The sequence below is a fragment of the Tamandua tetradactyla genome, chromosome 7, assembly GCF_023851605.1.
Source record: "Tamandua tetradactyla isolate mTamTet1 chromosome 7, mTamTet1.pri, whole genome shotgun sequence".
NCBI lineage: Eukaryota > Metazoa > Chordata > Mammalia > Pilosa > Myrmecophagidae > Tamandua > Tamandua tetradactyla.
This window is the reverse complement of record NC_135333.1, coordinates 145419718-145441998: the sequence shown is the minus strand read 5'-3', so window position 1 is coordinate 145441998 and position 22281 is coordinate 145419718. Positions and strand designations below refer to the sequence as shown.

General features: G+C 37.2%; 1 protein-coding gene across 10 annotated transcripts in view; it reads left to right on the top strand.

The window, feature by feature from the left end:
* Window positions 1-22281, top strand: part of OSBPL8 (oxysterol binding protein like 8) — a 271517-nt gene that overhangs the window by 52451 nt on the left and 196785 nt on the right. For 9 of the 10 annotated variants that reach the window (XM_077111486.1, XM_077111485.1, XM_077111484.1 and 6 more), the window contains one exon: window positions 21946-22055. In XM_077111486.1, coding sequence (XP_076967601.1) covers window positions 22011-22055 — 45 coding nt within the window. In that variant the 5' untranslated portion in view covers window positions 21946-22010. Of the gene's footprint in view, window positions 1-21945; window positions 22056-22281 lie in introns of those variants that run through there. The other variant, XM_077111488.1, reaches the window with a different exon arrangement.

Genomic DNA, 22281 nt, shown 5'->3' with positions numbered 1-22281 from the left:
GAGGTGACCTCACCTGCCATGTTGACTGAGAAAGAGAGAGACCACATCTGAGCAACAAAAGAGGCTCTCTGGGGGTGACGTGTCGGCCTAATTTTTAGTAGGCTTAGCCTGTCCTTTGCTGGGATAAGTCTTACAGGCACAAACCCCAAGATTGAGGGCTTGGCCCAATGTTTTGGTTGTCCCCATGTCGTTTATGTCTGCTTTTTGTTTCCTTTCTTTAGGTTTGGTTTACTCCTTTTTTTCAATTGGGTGATTAGCTCTTTGATTTTCCAACTGTGTTTTATAGCTATACATTTTCTCTGTAAACGTCTAGTTTTGATAAATAGTGTTTTAGTATCATTTAGTTAAAACTTTAATATTCCAAATTGCCAGTGTGGTTACTTCTTCAACCCATAGGTTATTTGAAATGTATTTCTTAATTTCAAGACACATAAGGGTTTTCTAATTATCTTTTTCATGATGATTTCTTTTAATTGTACTGTGTTCAGACATAATCTGTATGTTTTCAGTTCTTTGAAAGGTATTTGAGGCTTGCTTTTTGATATAGCAAGTAATCAAATTTGAAAATACGTATATTTGAAAAGAATGTGCTGCAGTTGTTGGGTGCAGTGAAATTTATAGGTAAGTTAATCAAGTTTGTTAATTATATTTTTTCATGTATCTTAATTTAAAAAATTATTTTCAATTTTTAGGTGGTTCCATTTTTGGCAAATGAGAGCCCCTTCAGATTGGGTCCTGAGTCTTCATGATATGAATATTGTAACCTTTGATAGCTTTCTTTTTTCTGGAATGCAAGAATCTTAGGCTCATCTTATACATTTGTTGTCTTAAATCTGGAATATACCATTTCTCTGTGTACCTTTAATGAGAAACCCTGGTGCCCTTTAATGAGAAACCTTGGTGCCCTATAATGAGAAATGGTATTTAGAGACCACAGAGTGGGTGCTTAGGGTGTGATAGTTACTGGGTTGGTCATTGTTTATATGTGCTATTTTCTATTCCTTTTTAAAACACATGGAGCTGTATGTTTCCCTTTGGAGTGATTTGCTCTTCTCTTAAGGTTTTAGAGGGAAAATATGAATATGTAATAAGAGGGATCTTATACAGCTTTCTGCACACTGGCATGAAACCTTTTTGGGAAACTTATATTACCTAAGTGAGTTATGTTCTACTATTCATAAATACTTCATTCTCTTTATGCAACATTATAAAATGTCTAATGATTTATATATGTGATATAATGTTGTTGTAACCACGTTTTATATATTTATTTTCAAACTAAGTGATTACCTTTTTAATCTATTCCTTTTTGCACATATTTTGTTTTTTAAAATTATATAAACTCCCTGTGTAGTAATCTGTTTGCAATTACTTCAATTATTCTGGCTTTATTCTTTTGTAGCATTATATATCCATTGAGAGATAAAATAAACTAGTTTTGTTTGTGGCTATGTATAAAACCAAATAAATGGCTCTTGAAAAATGTAAATCTGAAGTTAAAAATAGACCGTATACCATGGGATGGACAATGCCTTCATGACCAAAAGGGGAAAAGGAATGTAAAAAAACAGTATATCAATGGCTAAGAGAGTTCAAATATAGTCCAGAGGCTATTCTGGAGAGGGTTCAATATGCAAGGTTCAGCTACATATTGCTAATTACCGCCAAATATTGCTAATTGCTTTAGCTACATATTGCTAATTACCAGCTGGATATTGCCAATTGCCAATCCCCAACCAAAACCATTCCCGTTAACCCTAAAGAATACCTCGGACTCTATCTGAGATTCTCCAAAAGTTTCGTGCACTAGGGTTAATTTCCAGAAACCTACAACCTCCAGGTAGTTCAAGGCCAGATATGTCCTGAAACCCAGAGGGGCAGCCTCTCCAAGAACATCAACTAGTTTCATCTCTTTATCTGATTTTATTGACACCCCTTTCCAACATTAAAAAGTTAGAATGGGCAGAGCCCAAATACCCCTGAAGATTGGGAGAATAATCAAAGGAGAAGGAAAAGTTAGAGAAGATAGAATTTAGCAAATGAGTATGACTGCTGAATCATTATATTGATATTTCTTTTAGTCCTTTTTTTAGAAGGAAAAACCTGAAATTGTGGAACTGTAACCCATGCCAAACTGAAAACTGTTCTACAACTGCTTGTTACAATGTATTTTGAAATTTATTGCTTTTTAATATATATGCTTTATTTCACAATAAAAAAAGTTTAAAAGAATAGACTGCATAGCGGTAAAAGTCAAGAAACTTTTTAAGTTATAAATACATAATCTTAGTTATTCTTTATTTATGTATTCTACTTCTGGTAGTTGATTAGTTTGGTTTTAATATTGAAGGATTTTGTGTAAGTTTTTTTTTTTTAACCCTCACTGTATCCCCAGAAATTTGAGTTTGAGGTACTTCTTATGTGCTGCTGTAGATAATATGTGTATATCTCTTGTAAGGCTTGTCACATTTTAATACATGAGTCAGTTTACTTTACTTTCTCTTGAGCTATATTTCAAGTTCCCCGAGGGCGGGAATGCTGTTTATTCAGCCTATGTGTTCAGAATCTGGAACAGTGTGTCTTACATAACAAGAGGTAAATAAATATTAGTTTAATGTGTATTGAGTCCTTAAAAAACAGATAACTGATGGTAAAGCAACCATATGTATTAAAGTTTGTAAGCCATACATTTAATGAATTATGTTTGTTTGTAGTTGGTCCAGAGATGCTGGGATGGGGTATGAAATTTGCTAGATAACTTGCCAATATTTTTGTAGTAGTGCTTTCCTGTTTTTCATTGAGTTCAAGTTTTTCTCTGGTTAAAGTGCTTACAATATAGTTTTGGCTGTACGCAATATAAATAGAATGTATTTTACAAAGGAACAGGTCAGGAAAATTCTTCTTTGGGCTGTTTGTTAGTAGCCGTTGTCACATGGATGGATGGTTGTTATATGTGTATTTATCTATCTAAAACTATTCAATGTGTTTCAATAGTTAATAGATTTGGCAAATCTGGAGATGTATAAGTATTTGGACAGCTTTCTGATTCAGAAATGAATAGATATTGGACTTTAATGTGTTATCAGGCAGTCATTAAATAAAGGAAAACTAGATTATATTGATTTCGTGAAGTAAACATACATGTGCATAGTAGTGTATGTTTATTTAAAGTTTATAAAAAATGGTGTTTTTTAATGAGGTGTTTTTTTTTTGGAGGGATGGTCAGTGTTTGGGAATGCCATATGCTCCAGAGAAATCCAGATAAGGGGGAGTCATCCTTTCATATTTATAACTATTTCCTGCCTTCCCTCTTCAAGAGTTGTAATTAATTCAGTCTGTTTCTTTTCTCTGTTTCTCTGTCTCCCTGGTTGCTTGTCTTCCTAACCTGTCTCCCTAGGGTTGTACGGCCACAGAGGGATAATTTGTACTGGATATTCCTACTTCCATTTCCCCTCACCCATCAGTGTCTAGCTTTCTGCTTGCCCCTCTGTCTTCCATCATCATCACCATCATCATCATCATCATCACAGAGGGAATCTTTTTTATTTTTTACTTTTATTTAATTGTATAGTATAACGTATATACAAAGCAAAGAAATTAAAAAGCAATAGTTTTCATAGCGCTCTTTAACAAATAGTTATAGAACAGATCCCAGGATTTGTCATGGGCTACCTATTCTATCTCATATTTTTCCTTCTAGCTGCTTCAGAATATAAGAGGCTAGAGGGCTTAAATATTTTTTTATCATCACAATCGACTTTTTTTCCTTCTTTTTTTTTTGTGAAAAATAACATATATACAAAAAAGCTATAAATTTCAAAGCACAGCAGCACAATTAATTGTAGAACATATTTCAGACTTTGACCTGGGTTACAATTTCCCAATTTTAGGTTTTTACTTCTAGCTGCTCTAAGATACTGGAGACTAAAAGAGATATCAGTTTAATGATTCAGCACTCATGTCCATTTGTTAAATCCTGTCTTCTCTGTATAACTCCACCAACACCTTTGATCTTTCCATCCCTCTCTTTAGGGGTGTTGGGGCTATGGCCATTCTAAATTTTTCATAGGAAAGGGCCTGTTACTAATATGGGGTAGGGAGATGGAACTATCTGATGTTCTGGAGAGGCTGGGAGGTTTCAGGACTCATCTGGACCGGGGACCCATCTGGAGGTTGTAGGTTTCTGGAAAGTTACTGTAGTGCATGGAACCCTTGTGGAATCTTATATATTGCCCTAAGTGTTCTTTAGGATTGGCTGGAATGGTCCTAGTTGGGGTTTGACAGGTTATGATAGGTAACAAGGTCTAACTGAAGCTTGCATAAGAGCAACCTCAAGAGTAGCCTCTTGACTATTTGAATTCTCTCTGCCACTGATACTTTATTAATTGCACTTCTTTTCCCCCTTTTGGTCAGGATGGAATTGTTGATCCCATGGTGCCAGGTCTGGATTCATCCCTGGGAGTCATCTCTCACATCCTCAGGGAGACTTTCACCCCTGGATATCATGTCCCATGTAGGGGGAAAGGCAATGATTTCACTTGCAGAAATGGGTTCAGAGAGACTGAGGCCACATCTGAGTAACAAAAGAAGTCCCCAGAAGTAACTGTTAGGCATGCCTATAGGTAGTCTAAGAATCTCTGCTACCTACACAAGCTTCACAAGAGTAAGCCTCATGATCGAGGGCATGGCCTGTTGATTTGAGTGTCACACAGTATCAGGGGATTCCCTGATGGTAAGGTTTAAAAGTTCCATATTCTCTCTCCCATCCCTCAGGGGACTTTGATAATAGTTTTGATTATCTGCTTAATATACTCTAGAATGTATCCAGGCATTACAATAATCTATACAGGATTAAAGTACCTCTTTCTTATTCTGTGTTCCCTGTGTTTCAGTTGTTCAAATGAGTGATACAGATAGGTTGAATTAGATTATGCACTAGAGAAAATTTCAGTTCCAGACCAAATAAAACTTTCTTCCAATGATCTCAAGAGTATGTGTGGTTCTAAAATGTAGACACTGTCTTATGATGGAGGGAATCTTAACATAAGTCATAGGTACCAAAAATGCAATTATTGTACTCTAGAAAGCCTATGTACTACACAGTTTTACAGTGATTTTGATGAAATCCACTTGGATAGAATGCTGTTATCAAGTAGTTCACTTACTCGTATTTTTCTTTCAAAGTTCTTATGAATAGGATGTTGACTTGCTATTTGGAAACTCATCTTTGCATAATTAATTTCTCATTATGTTAGGTTTTCTTTAAGGTTTTTAAATAGTATAAATACAGTAGATTAGTTCAGATTAGCCAATCACAGATGTTTGTGTTTACAATCTGATTTTTTGTTGTTAAATTGACAGTAAGTGTGATTGATTACTGAATTTAATCCATGTTTCCAAAGATAAGGTAATGTTATTCTTGAAAAGTAGAGTGTGTTCAGTGATAAGCATTCTTGCTTTTAATAATCTAGGTTTATGTTACATATGCATTTAACAAAACAAGGTAAAAAATTGTTGAGGCATACTGTCGGATAGAGCCACAAACCGATCACATATAACTTGTTGCTGTCTTTAGAGGCAGGGGAGACAGCCAACATTCGATACAGCATCATAAAGTTAAATAGTTAAATGACATGTGTTACAGTTCTTAGCCTTGCATGAGAGGCTTTTTCTTTCTTTCTTTTGTGTGTGTGTGTGTGTGTGTGTGTGTGTGATTGAAACAATGATTTAAGCCTCAAATAGAGAAGTTTTATAAAAATTACTTTCTCCAGGAACTTAGTTGAAGTATAGGCGTGAGGCACCAATTCCCCTATGTCTGGAGTACTGACAACAAAAGGGACAACAGAGAAAACATTGTCTTCTTGAAACTTTGAAGTCAGTTAGTAATTACAGTTTAAATTAGGATGTAGGTTGCTAGCCTTACCTTGATAGTTTCAAGAAATGAGCCCTTAGAGTTGTGATATACAGTACTCTTTATTATTACATTTGTTTAAAAAATTAAAATGGCAGAGAATACCTTTCTTTTCCTGATGCCACTTCTGACAGTCTATTGCCAGTATGTTTGTTTTAAATTACTGCTCTAATTTTTTTATTACTGCTTTAATTTTTTAAACTATACTTGTTTATTCTGACATTTGTTATCATTTAAACATCTTTCAACTTCCATTCTGAAAGTTAGGAAAGTTAATGCAGTTATACTTTAATCCTCCAACCATCCCCTTCCTCTAGGATTTTTTGTTATACAATTTTAGTTCTAGTCTCTGACTTCAAAGAAAATACTAAAAACTTGTTTCTTGCCGTATTAACACTGTCTTTTAACTCCCTGTTATCAAAGATACGGAATTTAGGGCACTTATCTTTAGTTTGATATTTCCTTTCTTCTTCCTGATCCCTTTGCTCCCTTTTTTAGTTATGTTAGGATTTTTACTGGGTGTGTATATATACATATATACATACATACATGTATGAGTATATATATATATCTTCTTTGCTTTTTATATAGAGTAATTCTGTCTTTACATAAAGTAATTATATAGAATAATTCTGAAAATTGAAACAAAAAATTGGAGTTGATTAATTCATTCATTTTATAAAATTGACCTTTTAATATTGTAGTGCTCCAGGGCTCTGATCTTGGGCCTCTGTTCTTCCTACATAGATTCCTGAGGAGATCTCCTCAATCTTGTGGTTTTAAATTCCATTTATATACTGACTCCTAGTTTACGTTTCTAGCCTAACCTCTGTCTTTGATACTCACACGTGTGTCTAACTGACTTTGATCCTTCCACTAAGATGTCTAACTGACCTCTCCAAGTGAATATGACCAGAAGGAGCTCTTGATATCCCTTTGTCCCCTTCCCAAGTTCTCCCACAAAGTGGAGAATTGCCATATCTATTAATGGCAATTCACATGAATTCAATACATTCATTCTTCCATTTGCTCAGGGCAAAAACCTTGCTAAGCAAAAACCTTGCCAAATTTCCCTACATCTTTTTTCTTTTTTATTCAGACTTTATATCTGTTCATCAACAAGTCCTGTTGGCTCTGTCTTCAAAATATATAAAAATTTTACACTATTCATCACCTCTCCTGCAACTATTCTAGTACAAGCCACCTGATTGTATCATGCTTGGACTATAGCAATAGCCATCTAAATTGTAATCTATTTTCAGTCAGCAGCCAGCATAATTAATTCTGCATAAAGTAGATTGCCAGATCCTGTCATTTCTTTGTTTTAAACCCCTCAGCAGTAGGAGCCCATCTCATTTAGAGCAAAAATCCAAGTCCTTTTATCCTATCAGGTTCTAGATGATATAACAGTTATCTTTCTGCTGTCATTAGCCACCACTCTCTTGCTTATTCCACTTCCCAGTATAGTCTTTTTAGTTCCTTAAACCTGCCACATACTTCTGCCTCATGACCTTTGTGCTAATACTTTTCTCTTATGCCTGGAATGGACTCGAGATGTTTTAGGTTGCTGTCTGTCTCCTATTATATCTTGACTCAGATACATCTTAATGAGGTCTATGTCTTTTCCAGGCAATCCTATCTAAAATTCTTTCCAAACTCCTGTGATATGCCATATAACTCCTCCCCACCAACTTTTTTCTTCTTGGCACTGATTACCATCTAATATACAAAATATTTTTATTATCTGTTTTCATTGTCTGTCACGAAAAGTTCATTGAGGAAAACAAATTACTATGAGTACTTCAAGCAAAGGGGAAATCAATAGAGGAAATTAGATACTTATATATTTATTAGAAAAGCAGGAGGTATAGAAGTTGGAAAACTGTTCTTGGCTTTCAGGTTAACCATTCCTGCTGCTGATTGTCACTGTATGGCAGTACCAAGTGGGACACACTTGCTGATCACTGCAAAAACTTGTCAAATTGCATGTGTCTGTTCGTGGCCATAAAATGAAGAATGGTTTGAATTCTCTCTTATGCCTTCTAAGTATCGTGTAAATAGATTGCATCAACAGGAAGCAAATCACATTCAGAATCCCAGAGGTAAAGATATTCGGAAAATACAGTTTTTATGTTTTTGGCTCCTGGGATATACAGAGAAAGGTACAGAAGGTGATGAGAATGAGTGGTGAAATAGGTGGATAGACAGATAAATATACATATACACATGCACATATAGACATACAAACATATTGTAACAGAGTGCTAACAAATATTATGGTTACTGAATCATTATTTAAATGTTTTCTAACTTTCTGATATATTGTAATATAACAAAAAGCAAGTATCTATAGTATTGTAACTAACTGAATTGTAACCCAGATGCCTTGTTTCTTTATTGCTGATGCTGTTTTGAAACTGTATAATCTTTACCCTGTAACTGGACAGTAACAAGACAACTTGTGACTGGCCCTGCTTATATACCCTTATCTTATTTTGCAGCCTTGAAATTGGGTGCCCTTGCACGTAGTCCCCAGAGTTGATGCTATGTTTCAAAACTGTATAATCTTTACTCTGTAACTGGACAGTAACAGGACAACTCATGACTGGCCCTGCTTATATCCCCTTATCTTGTATTGCAACCTTGAAATGTGATGCCCTTGCCTGTGATAGCTCCCAGAAGCCTGGTGTTCCTGCACATAGCCTCCTTAATGATTATTAATGAAATAACATGTCAGCCCAGAACTGACCACCTTGCTCATTATCCTAAGCCTGCCTCCTTTTGTTTGAACATTGTAAAACACTGAAAGTTTCTCTCATTCGGGGGAGACAGATTTATAACCTGTAGGCCTTTTGATCTTGCTTTGTGCTTAGCAATAAACTCTTTCTCTTCTCAAAATCCCGGGGTCGGGCGGGCCGCGGTGGCTCAGCGGGCAAAGTGCTTGCCTGCTATGCCGGAGGACCTCGGTTCGATTCCCGGCCCCAGCCCATGTAACAAAAACGGAGAAACAGAATACAATAAAACAAGAAAATGTTTAAAAAGATGTTTCCCTTTCTTCCTTCCTTCCTTCCTTCTATCCTTCCTTCTCTCTGTCTTTCCTTTAAAAAAAAAAAAAAAAAAAAAAAAAAAAAAAATCCCGGGGTCTATTGATTGACTCAGTGCACTTTTGAACCATAACTATATTTGTACATACATTAATATATCAAGCTTTCTTTTCAATTAGACTGTATGTTTCATGGAAACAGGGATATGTGTCTGTCGTTCAATTACTATATCCCAAGCATCTACAATAGTACCTGGTTTGTAGTAGGCACTCAGTAAATTTTGTTGAAGGAATTGAATGAATGAATGTATTGAATGCCTATAATATGCCTAACATTCTTCTGGGCACTGGAATACATTGGTGGATAAAACAGACCCTGAAATTTTGAAACCTACATTTCTGTGAGCATGTTCACTAGATTAGCTATTACACATGGTGGAACTAAGCTGTTTGAACCCATAGACAAAGATATGTAATCGTGTTTTTGAACTTTTTCAGTTGAATAAGAGTTTTATAATTCCTAATCTCTTCAATTTTTTTGTGTCTTCCTCAGCTGCCACTATCTTGCTTTTTGTGTGCTTTTATTCATTTTGGGGAGTGTTTTTTTGTTTTTGAGCAAATTTTTATAATGTGTGGTATCTTTTTTGACTTGCTGCATATCTGAAAATATCTTGGATTTATCTTTTAAAAGTTACAGGATCTTAGGCAGTATAAGTTGTATCTGGGAAGTAGAATTTTACATGATTTCTATTTGTTCTTGATTTTTTTACAATATTCATCTATCATTTTCATAATGAAAAAACAAATTGTTGCTTATCTTTTAAAAATAAGGATTATAATAAGATTCAAAGAAGTCTGTATATGTCACACTGTGCAAAGGTCTATTTAATAGAGAATCATTGACTTCTATTTATCTTCAAGAAATATTGAGATATTCCATAATATTTTTTCACTTGCCAGTCAATGGAAGATGTAATATATTTACTCAAAAGCTCTAAACAGCACTATACTGCTATATACTAATAAACAACTGGTGTTTATACCGATGATCCTGAGTTATAAGGAAACAGGCTAAGTGTTTTGTTGAAGGCAAGGATTCTTACTTTCCCTTTTTTCCCCTGCCAGTTCTTAGTATAGGTGTAGATAATGCTAGGCATATGCTAGGAGTTCAATAAATCTTTATTGAAGGTTTAGTATCCTCTATTATATAAAAATATGATGTATTTTAAAAAGCAGTCCATCAGAAATTATTGTGTTTTAAAATAAATGTTGACAGGACAAATTATTGATATAAGAGTGAAGACTAGTATTATCATAAAGTTCTAAATGGGACTCGATCAAAAGCTTAGGTAGAAAGCTTAGTTACAAAGAGAATAGTGGTTGATAGAAGAGAAATCCAAAACAGAAACTTAAAATTGCTCCTATTCAAAACAGCTGTGCCATTATTGAAGGTTTGTTTATTTTTAAAAAGATTCTATACAGATAATTTTAATTCAGGAATCGGAGCTGAACTACTATAGGACCAATGCAGATAGCAAAAAATGAGTGAAACAGTGAACCACTGTATGAGAGCTGGTATGTGGAGACACCACACACTGTATAGAGAAATGATGTATGTGTCTCTTATATTACTGGACAATCAAAATAAGTGTTTGTCTTAACTGTATCTCTTATACTGAGAGTCAGAAATGTATATTTAAATATGTACTTATGTACCTGAGCCCTTACGTAGGCTGGCCAGACTTTAAGAAAATCTAAATGTTGGTAAAAAGGCAGTACTTGGACATAAGAAAAAAACACCAATAGAGAAGAATTTAGAAGAAGCTAGTATCCAAAGGTGATGAGAACTTGCTACTTTAGAAAAAAGAATAAAGTTTGTAGTGAGACATATTCTGAATAATATGGTTTCAGAAGTTTGTGTAAGTGGTGCCAAACGAAAGGGAGGAAAGTACAATAGCAAATCTTGGGGTTACTGGAAAAAAATCATTTCATGTGCCTACTAATGTACTACTTATATATATGATCCTAATACTGAAATGCTACACTAGGAGTCACCAAACTATGCCCTATGCCTGTATTTGTAAGTACAGTTTCTCAGACTTTTTTGTTATTGTCAGTGACTTCTTTTACTCTATCTACAAAGGCAGAGTTTAGTAGTTGTGATAGAGACTCAATGGCTCTGCAAAGTCCAAAGTGAAGCATGTTTAATATCTGGCCCTTTACAAAGAAAGTTTGCTGAACCCTGGGCTATGCAGATGTTGTGGTGGAAAAATATCAGATTGGAATCAAGAAACATAGTGGTCCAATATTTACCTATTAAAAGTTCCAGTAGGACAGAACAGAGAATGGAAAGGAAGAAATAATTTAGAAAGCAGGAGAAAGCCTCCCTGAGTGGGAGAAAGACAAAATCGTTCCCTGAGCCCTGAAAGCCAACAGAATTAATAAAGATGACCCATACCTAGATAAATCCTTATGTGATTTCATAACTAAATTCCTACACATTTCCAATGGGGGTGGAAGAATAATATATAAATCACCCAGTGGCCATTTTTCTTCTTAACTGACTATGGTTGATGTAATTGTTCTTTGCCATTTATGAATGATTTCTCAAAAGGCTGGAGAATAGAGGTATAATATCCGATTTATATAATATTTTGTTATTCGTTATTTAGTTTACAGTTCTGTATTTTAAAGTGTTAATCATTTGGCAGCATCACACTGCGTGCTTTCCTTGAGGCACAGTTGGACGTCTCTGAACTCCCACACCATTTTGTTCAGTTGCCTCTTTTGTTGAACTGGATTCCTTTATTTTGGAGGTATTTCATTTAAATGGATTAAAACTTAAGTTAGCTGGGCTATTTTGTTGTTTCCTAACCATATTAGTATTAATGTTGAATTATTGTTGATGTAGTTGAGCTTGTTCTCTTCACAGGGCTTTATTTTTCTCCAGTGCAGGAAAGCTTTCAATTCTGTTGATGCCTTCTGCATATAACATACTTAGAGGAACTGGAAGAGAATTGATTCTTAGAAAACCAAAGAAATAGAATATTGAGGGAGGCATTTTAACACCAGTAATGCCTTTTTCAATTTTAAATTTAATTAGTGGCCCCACAGTGGGATTAAATAAGTAATTAATATCTGCCCTGCATTATCTTCTCAGTTGACAAGTGGGGGTAGGGAGAAGGCACCCTGAGGAGTTCTATAATCCATCCATAGATACCACTCTGTTGATGATCTGATTCAGTCTCAGGGCTTTAAATGCTATCAGTATGCCAAATCCCAAAATTAAATCTCCATGGATGGTGTGATGGTGACTCAGTAGCAGAATTCTTGCCTGTCATACCGGAGACCCAGGTTTGATTCCCAGTGCCTGCCCATGCAAAAAAAAAAAAATTATATTTCCAGCCTAGACCTGTTTTCCAGCTCTAAACTCATCCAATTGCCAATCAACAGCTCCACTTGAATGTCATATAGACATCTCAAATTTATAATCTTCTGATATGTGTTTGCCCCTTCCCGTACTCACCTGTGTCAGTCAGTGTTCTCTAGGGAAACAGAACCAACAGGAGAGATCTGTAATGTGAGATTTACGAAGGTGTCTCACACAGCTATGGGAATGGAAGAGTCCAAAACACATAGAGCAGTCGGTGAAGCTGGCGGCTTTTATGAAACATCTGAATGAATTCCACAGGAGAGGCTCGCTGGCTGAAGAAGCAGTGAAAGAGTCTCTCTTCCTTAAAAGCCTTCAACTGATTGAATTATCTTGGGTGTGTGTGTGTGTGTGGGTGGGGGGCATGCCTTAGTTTATCACAGATGTAATCAGACACAGACGCAAACAACTGACTGATGATTAAATACACCAGCGTTCTAGTTTATCAACCAGCCACAAGATATCCTTGCAGCAGCAGTCAGGCCAGTGTTTGCCTGACCAGACACCTGGGCATAATTATTTGGCCAAGTTGAACCTAACCATCACAGTCCATCCTTTGCCAACTTGACAGCTAAACACATCACCTTCAAACATGCTTAATTTCCAAACAGAACACAGTAACAGACATAGGTTTTGCCTATCAGTACTCTGGCCTGCATACAACTGGAAATGCACTACATGTCTTCAAAATAGGGTGCAAATCCTTAGGTAATGTTCACTCTTAAACCTCATATCCTATGACTTAAATACTGTAACGTGGACAATACAACTTATGTTGCATGATAAGAGGGAAACAAGGTATTTGCTTAAGTACAAATGCAAATGTACTCAAAACAGGGAGAAAATATTCATACGCTCACAGTCCTCATTTCTGTAATTGGTCACATGGTTGTAATTCATATTTATCACTACTTTCTTCTACTACCCATTCCATGTTCCCTTTACCCTGAGCAAGCACTGCAACTGGCCATGGTTCTTCTTCAAGTGGGGTGATCCAAACCTTTATTCCTGAAGTTTCTGGATCATTCATAGTCCTAACTGAATTGGGTTATTGTAGTTTTCCATTGACTTTAATGGCAGGGCATGGTAGTACTAAGAGATACTCTAAGGGATCTCCTATATTCCAGGAAAACTCTTCTTTACCTCCTTTGTATAGTTTCAGTCCTATCTCCCCTTGACAGTTGGGATCAATCACCCCAGACAGAACAGTAGTCCCCTTTTGTGCCTGTTGAGTCAGTGGCATGAGAAGCCCAGATTGGTCAGGTGACAGTTTTAACTTCGAGTTTAGTGGAATCATTGTTGTGTCTACTGGTAACACTCCTCCTTCTGGAACTAAGAACTATAAATCAGCAGAGCTTAAGGTTGAAGGGACAGTAAGCAAAAATTTTTCCTAGTTGATCACTAGGAGTGATAGTGAATGGTGCCATTCCCATTTCCACCCCTTGATTCCTGACATGTGAATCCTGGAGATGGGAGAAACAGCACCATAGAGTGGACACTGGTTCATAGCATACACAGCCTCCTGAGAACATTATTCAGCCCTGCAAAGTTATTGCCACCTAGTTTGCACCATAATTGAATCTTCAAAAGGCCATTCCATCAATCTATCAACCCAGCTGCCTCTGAATGATGGGGAACATGGTAAGACCAGAGAATTCCATAAGTGTGTGCCCATTCCTACCCTTCATTTGCTGTGAAGTGCATTCCTTGACCAGAAGCAGTGCTATGTGGAATACCATGATGGTGGATAATGCATTCCATAAGTCCATGTTCGGTAGTTTTTGCAGAAGCATTGCATTTGGGGAATGCAAACCCATATGCAGAGTCTGTGTCTATTCCAGTTAGAACAAATCGCTGCCCCTTTCATGATGGAAGTGGTTCAATGTAATCAACCTGCTACCAGGTCATAGGCTGATCACCTTGGGGAATGATGCCATTGTGGGGACTGATTATACGTTTCTGCTGCTGGCAGATTGGGTTTCAGCAGTGACTGTAGCCAGGTAGGCCTTGGTGATTGGAAGTCCATGTTGCTGAGCCCATGCATAATCTCCATCCCTTCCACTATGCCCACTTTGTTCATGGCTGAAGAGAGAGGATGACTTGTATCCACCGGATAGGTCATCTTATCCACTTGATTATTAAAACCTTCCTCTGCTGAAGTCACATGGAACACAAATATCTTCATATTCTTTACCACTGAGAAAGGTCTATCACATACCTCTTCCCCAGACCTCTTCATCACCAATTTTCCAATCATATTCCTTCCAAGTCCCTGACCATCCAGCCAAACCATTAGCAACAGCCCATGAGTCAGTATACAAATACACCTCTGGACAGTTCTCCTTCCAAGCAAATCGGACAACCAAGTGCACTGGTTGAAGTCCTCTCACCCCTTTCCATTAAGGACATCCCAGAATAGGGTTATAGTGCTGCAGCTGTCCACTTCCCAGTGGTCCCTGCATATCATGCAGAACCATCTGTAAACCAGGCTGGGTTTTCTCTTTCTACGTCAGCTGACTGAAAGGAACTCCCAAAGAGGTCATAGCTATGGTCTGGGAAAGAAGAGGTAATGTGGAATTGGTGCCATGGGCATTTGGGCCACCTCCTCATCTAACTTACTTGTGCCTTCAGGACCTAATCGGGCTCTAACTCTAATATACCACATCCATTTTATGATGGAGTGCTGCTGTGCACGCCCAACCTTATGGCTTGGTGGGTCAGACAACACTTAGCTTATGATAGGCAACTTAGGTCTCATGGTTACTTGGTGTCCCATGGTTAAGTGTTCAGTATCTACTAAGACCCATTGGCAGGCTAAAAGCTGTTTCTCAAAAAGAGAGTAGTTATCTGCAGAGGATGATAATGTTTTGCTCCAAAATCCTAAGTGTCTGCACTGTGATTCTCCTATAGGGGTCTGCCAAAGACTCCAGACAGCATCCCTGTTGGCCACTGACACTTCTAGGTCAATTGGATCTGCCAGATCATATGGCCCAAATGGCAGAGCAGCTTGCATAGCAGCCTGGACTTGTCACAGAGCCTCCTCTTGTTCCAGTCCCCACCAAAACTAGCAGCTTTTCTGGTCACTCAGTAAATGGGCTGGAGTAGCATATCCAAATGAGGAATATGTTGTCTCCAAAATCCAAAGAGGCCAACTAGGTGTTGTGCCTCTTTTTTGGTTATAGGAGGTGCCAGATGCAACAGTTTATCCTTCACCTTAGAAGGAATATCTCAACATACCCACACCACTGGACACCGAGAAATTTCACTGAGGTGGAAGGCCCCTGTATTTTAGTTGGATTTATTTCTTATTGCCTGATGTCTTGCCAATAAGTCGAGTAGTTACTATTTCTTGCTCACTAGGTCCAGTCAACATGATATCATCAATATAATGGACCAGTGTGATATTTTGTGGCAGGGAGAAACGATCAAGATGCTTGTGGGCAAGACTGTGATATAGGACTGGAAGTTGATATATCCCTGAGGCAGGACATGAAGCTATACTACTGGCCATACCAGCTGAATGCAGACTGTTTCTGGTGTTCTCACTAATAGCTATTGAGAAAAAAGTGTTTATCAGATCAATAGCTGCATACCAGGTACCAGGGGATGTGTTGATTTGCTCAAACAATGATTCCACACCTGGAACAGTATCTGCAATTGGAGTCACTATCTGGTTAAGTTTACAATAATCCACTGTCATCCTCCAAGACCCATGTGTTTTCTGCACAGGCCAAATAGCAGAGTTGAATGGGTTGTGGTGGGAACCACCATCCCTGTGTCCTTCAAGTCCTGCAGAGTGACACTAATCTCGGCCATCCTTTCAGGAATATGATATTGCTTCTGTTTCACTCTTTTGCTAGTTAGGGGCAGTTCTGGTGGCTTCCACATGACCTTTTCTACCATAATAGCCCCACTCCACAAGTCAGAGAACCAGTGTGGGGATTCTCCCAGTTGCTGAGGATGTCGATTCCAATTATGCATTCTAAAACTGGGGAAATGATGGCAGAATGATTCCAGATACCCATTGGACCCACTGTGAGACAGACTTGAGCTAATCTCCATTGATCATCTGACCTCCATAAGTCCCTACTCTGACTGGTGGACCAGAGTGACATTTTGGTTCTCATGGAATTAATGTCACTTTTGAACCGGTATCCTTAAATCCCCCAAGTATCTGATCATTTCCTTTCTCCCCAGTGCACAGTCACCCTGGTAAAAGCTGTAGGTTTCCTTGAGGGAGGCTGGGAGGAGGGTTAAAAAAGTGTAAATTTGGGGCAGTGTAAAAGGGTCCTTCAAGGGTACCAGGCCCTCCATTCTTTTAACGGCTCCGGGTCTGTAGACTGTCTCAAGTCTGGGAATTGATTAAGGGTCCATGATTCTTAGTTTTTGTAATTCAAGTTAGACTTCTGTTCACTTGACCTAGAACGCCTCTGCTTATACAGCTCAAATAATAATTTAGTAGACTGTCCATCTGTTTTACTTCTAGGTACCCCATGATCCACTAGCCAATGCTGCAAGTCTTTTTGAGTCAGATTATTTTGACTGATGCTTTGAGTCTGCTGTCCATTATGGTGGCTGCACTAACCTTGTTTATGGTGATTAACTGTGGCCACATGGCTTCTTCCAACTCAGGACCCAATCATTCCATTTTGTTTAAGGATTCCAGCTCAGTGACAGCAGTTCCCACAATAATATCTGACCTACAGAGAACGGTGACTATGAGCTCTTCAGGGATGATGGAGCTAGTCTCAAATTTATTTCACAAGGTTCTGGTGAAAGATGTGTTCTGGACATTCCTGGGGTGTATAAGCAGGTCTTCCATGATAAATCCACTCTAATATTCCAGTCTCTTTAAGCCTCTGATCCCCTCATCTACATTATACCAGGATGGTTCTGGCATTTTGACCTCAAGTAATATGTGTCACCTTTGGATCTATATTTCAGCCAGCTACCTGAACAAAGTCTTAATGCCCTTTCTGATCCCTTGAGCTACAATATTGAATGCAGAATCTTTGCTTAGTGGGCCCATATCAATAAATTCAACTTGAATCAACTTTATATTCCTTCCACCATTATCCCACATCCTTAATATCCATTCCCACATATATTCCCCCTAATTTCTGTCTATATAGATTGGAAAAGTCATGCATTTCTTTTGGGACATAGTATACCTCCCCGTGGGTCACACTTTGTACCTCACCTTTTGGGGCCTGTTGGGACTTTAGTGTACTTACAGGTCTTGAAGAAAATAATTAGAAATGTCTTTGAAGCCAATTACCTCAGTGCATTCTGTTGCAGTTTCATCTGGTGAAACAGGATCTGTCACTCCAGACAGAGGAGTGAGGGCTGTTTTCCCAGGGGAGGTGATTACAAAGATAGCAGGTACTAAAGGGCTAATTTTATTAAGTGATTGAGTAGCAGACTCCTCTGGGGAGTCTGGAGGCCAGGAAGCTATTTCCTCAGGGCAGTTCATTACAGGTCTATTTAGCAAAGGCTCAGCAGATTCCAAGCATCCCATCCCCTCATTGCCATCATGCCATATATCACCATTCCTCATTTCAGGATCCCATTCTTTTCCAATCAAAGCCTTTAGTTTAACAGCAGACACCCTGAAAGATTGAGATTTTAGTTATGTTATAAATCTGCTACTCGCCCAATGTGGCTTTGTGTCTGGTTTTCAGAGATCTCAAAGTCTGTGACACACAGGAAGTAAGATTGTCTTTCAGGACACACCTGAAACTTGTATGTTGTTCATATGGCACTTAAAGGTGCAAATTTGAAGACTTCAGCTCATCCTTTTTCCTCATCATTGTATCTACCATATCTAACAACAACCAGCCAATATCATTATATCTCATAATTCCACAAAACTCCATAAAAATGTAAAAAAAAACATTATCATCCAGAGCCCTTGCATCATATAAGCATACAATTAGCAGAATCTTATGGTGATATTTTGAATATCTCTTTTGCCAACTCACCTTATGGACTGTCTGCCACTTTGATTATTGGAAACACAGTTATTAGTGCCTCTGAATCAAGTCAGAGTAGAAAACCAGTTGTAAAAACTCATTTTCACGATTCTGTTTCTCAAGAGCCACTTCAAGTACCAAGCTGTGTTAGGGCTCTAGAGAAATAGAACGAACAGAAGATATCTTTAAATGTGAGATTTATAAAGCTGTCTCATGCAGTTATGGGAATGGAAGAGTGTACAATCAGTAGGGCTTGCTGTGAGGCTGGTGGCTTCAATGAAGAGTCTGGATGAACTCCATAGGAGAGGCTTGCTGGCTGAAGAAACAGCAAGAGTCTCTCTTCTTCCGTAAAAGCCTTCAGCTGATTTGCTAATCTCATGGGAGACACGCCTTAGTTGATCATGGATGTAATCGGCCACAGATGCAGCCATCTGACCGATGATTTAATATACCAGCCTTCCTTTTTTATCGGCCAACCATGATATATCCTTGCAGCTGCAGTCATACCAGTACTTGCCTAACCATACAACAGGGCATAATCATTGGACCAAGTAGACAACAGAACCTAACCATCACATCCCCCAAAGAAAAAACCCTACTCGCTCAGCATCTCAATTGATTGTTACCATCTTTCTAGTCACTGAAACAAAAAATCTTAGTTATTCCTGATTCTGTTGTATCTGTCACTCCATATTCAGTCCCTCAGGAAATCCTGTTGGTTCTACCTTCAAAATGCATGTAGACAAATAACTTCTATTATCTTAATGGCTCTCATCTTCATCCTAGTATCATTGTTTCTCTCCTGGATTACCATAATAGTTTCTTAACTCCCAATTTCTACACTTACCCCACTACAATCATTGTCAACATAGAAACTTTAAATCGATAAGTCAGATCATCTTATTCCTTGCTCAGAATCATCCATTTGGTTTTTTATTTCATCAAAGTAAAAAGCCAAGATTTACAATGGCCTCTAGTACTTAATATGAACTACTTCAACTTTATTCACTACTACTTTATTCCCGTACCTCTATGATCACATCTCCTACTACTCTTCTGTTTGCTGCTCTTCTGTTTCCACATTACTTTCTTGCTATTTTTCAAACTTAGTACATTTCCACTGGCTGTTCCCTCTCACCCCTAAGTTTTAACCTCAGATATCTACATGATCAATTTCCTCCCTACTTCAAGTCTTTACTCAGATACCACCTTTTCAATGAGACCTACCTTGACCATCCTATTTAAAATTGTAATTCTTCTCTCCTTGGTTCTTCTTACATTGATCTTTTTTTTTCCCATAGTACTTATCCACTTCTAAAATACTATATAATTTTCTAATTTAGTATGTTTATCTTCCCCTTCTAGATTGTAAACTCTATGAGAGCAGAGATTTTTATTTGTTTTGCTCTAAATGCCTAGGGTAATGCCAAGGTATGGGTGAATTCCTTAATTGGAATGGATAGAATGAGAAAATTGGTAAAAAATTTTTTTGAAGATGAAGCTTCTTATGGAGATTTTGTTTTGTTTTTAAAATTGACAGTTTCTAGAATATAATGTCTATTACTATTCAAATATGAATTTCAGTGTGTATTCCATAGATATAAATAGTTTTTGTATCTGCTGTTTTGGATTATTGTCTTTATTTATTGATATTGGGTTATTCAGTTGGGTGACTCAAATATTTAAATGTCTACCTTTAACTAGACACTGGATAGACCATCTCTGTCTTTGAAGGGAATTGGATTATGAAACAAATATTTCCATGCATCGGTAATACATGTATTAAGCAAAGGGTACATTAAATTCAGAAGTTATGGCAGAGTAATTGCTTAGGCTAATCTTATTGGTTATGTCAAAGAAACCCAATAACGGCCCTCCAAATATAGTTGCTGGAATGCAATATACCAGAAACAGGATGGCTTTTAAAAAGGGGAATTTAATAAATTGCTAATTTGCAGTTCTAAGGCTGAGCAAATGTCCCAATTAAAACAAGTCTATAGAGATGTCCAATCAGAGGCAAACAGGGAAAGATACCTTGGTTCAAGAATGTTGATGAAGTTCAGGGTTTCTTTCTCAAGTGAGAAGGCACATGACGAACACAGTCACAGTTTCTCTCTCAGCTGGAAGGGCACATGGTGAGCAAGACGTCATCTGCTAGCTTTCTCTCCTGGCTTCCTGTTTCATGAAGCTCCCCAGGAGGCGCTTTCCTTCTTCATCTCCAAGGCCGCTGGCTGGCTGTGGGTTCTCTGCTTCTTGTGGCTATGTCTTCCTTCTCTGCTCTCTCTGAATCTCTCATTCTCCAAAATGTTTCTTCTTTTATAGGACTCCAGTAAACCAATCCAGACCCACCCGAAGGGGTGGAGACATGTCATCACCTAATCCATCTTAACTCTTGATTAAGTCACATCTCCAGGGGGATGATCTAATTACAGATTCAAACATACAATACTGAATAGGGATTAGAAGAAACAGCTGCCTTTACAAAATGGGATTAGGATTAAAACATGACTTTTCTAGGGTGCATACATCATTTCAGACCAGTACACCTATTAAAATTTATTGCCAGTATTTATATTTCATTGTGGTCTTTTATACTTGCAGAAATAAAAAAATAATTTTGGAACTTCAAGAAATGACTAAAGTCTACAAAGTTGCTGGCTTTGGTTTTGTTAGCTGTTTTAAGAAAGGATTATTAGTGAAGTTTAGAGCTCTCTGAATATATTCGGAGAGTTCAGCTTGGAGATTTTGTCAGCTAAAAGGTTCAAAAGAAAAATACATGAAGACATTTTGAAGATTTTTTAAAATAAAAACAACTTTAAAAGTAATACATGCCTATGGTAAAAATCAAAGATACAGACAGAATTATGTATAATATTATGTAACTTGCCTTTTCACCTAATGTGTTGTGGTTTTCCCAGTTTAGTATTTATAGCTCTACCTCATTTTGAAATTTGCTGCATAATATTCCATTATATTTATTTAAATAGAATTTAAGAAAGCCCCTAATATTTACATTAAGAGTGTTTCTGTTTTTTTCATCATATGTATTATTCTGATGGATGTGTTTATTTGTATATCTTTGTGCATTTGTATATCTGTGTATGTATATGAGTTTGTATATCTGTGGGTAATTCCTAGTCTTAAGATTGTTGGATGTTTTAAAATGTCCTCTAAACCAGTTTTCTTAATTTATATTCTTGTAACAAAGGTATGTGAGAGTAACTGTGATTCCACATCCTCACCCATGGTGAATATTAGCATACTTTTAAAGTCTTTGCCAGTGTAATAAGGAAAAACATATATCTAATTTTACTTTATTAATTATACATATAGATTTGAACATCATTTTAAATTTTGAACAATCTCATGTCTTTAACCTTGCTCTTGCTGTTCCTCTTCACTTGAAATATTTTCTTCTTTCTAAATCTTTGCCATTCTTCAAGACCCATGTCAAAATCTGCTTCCTACATTGTGGGGCTTCTGAATAACCCCAGCCTAAAATGATTTGTCTTTCCAATATATTTAATGCTTTGTTTTTTGCTATGACAGTTTTATACCAATCCTAATACATATGATTTTCTTGTTCTAGGATTTCCAAATTTAGAGGATGGTTGCACAGTAATGAAAAGAGCAGCGTAAACCTATTCTTTCACTATGGAGGCAAGTTTGGTAGATGGTGGAGAACCTGACCGAACTTCGGTAAGTGATTCAAATGTAGCATAAGATATTGTCACCTAAAACTGTAAAGTGTTTGTTGTAAGCCATGACTTCATCAAAAAATGTATTTAAAACGAACTGTTGAAAGTATTTTAAAATAATACTTTAACTCCTGTGTTGTTATGCGGATTACAGCTAGTTTAAAGCATGTTAGAGCACAATCCAGTTAGATTTCTGATATTTCTACCCCATCTCCTACCTCTCTTCC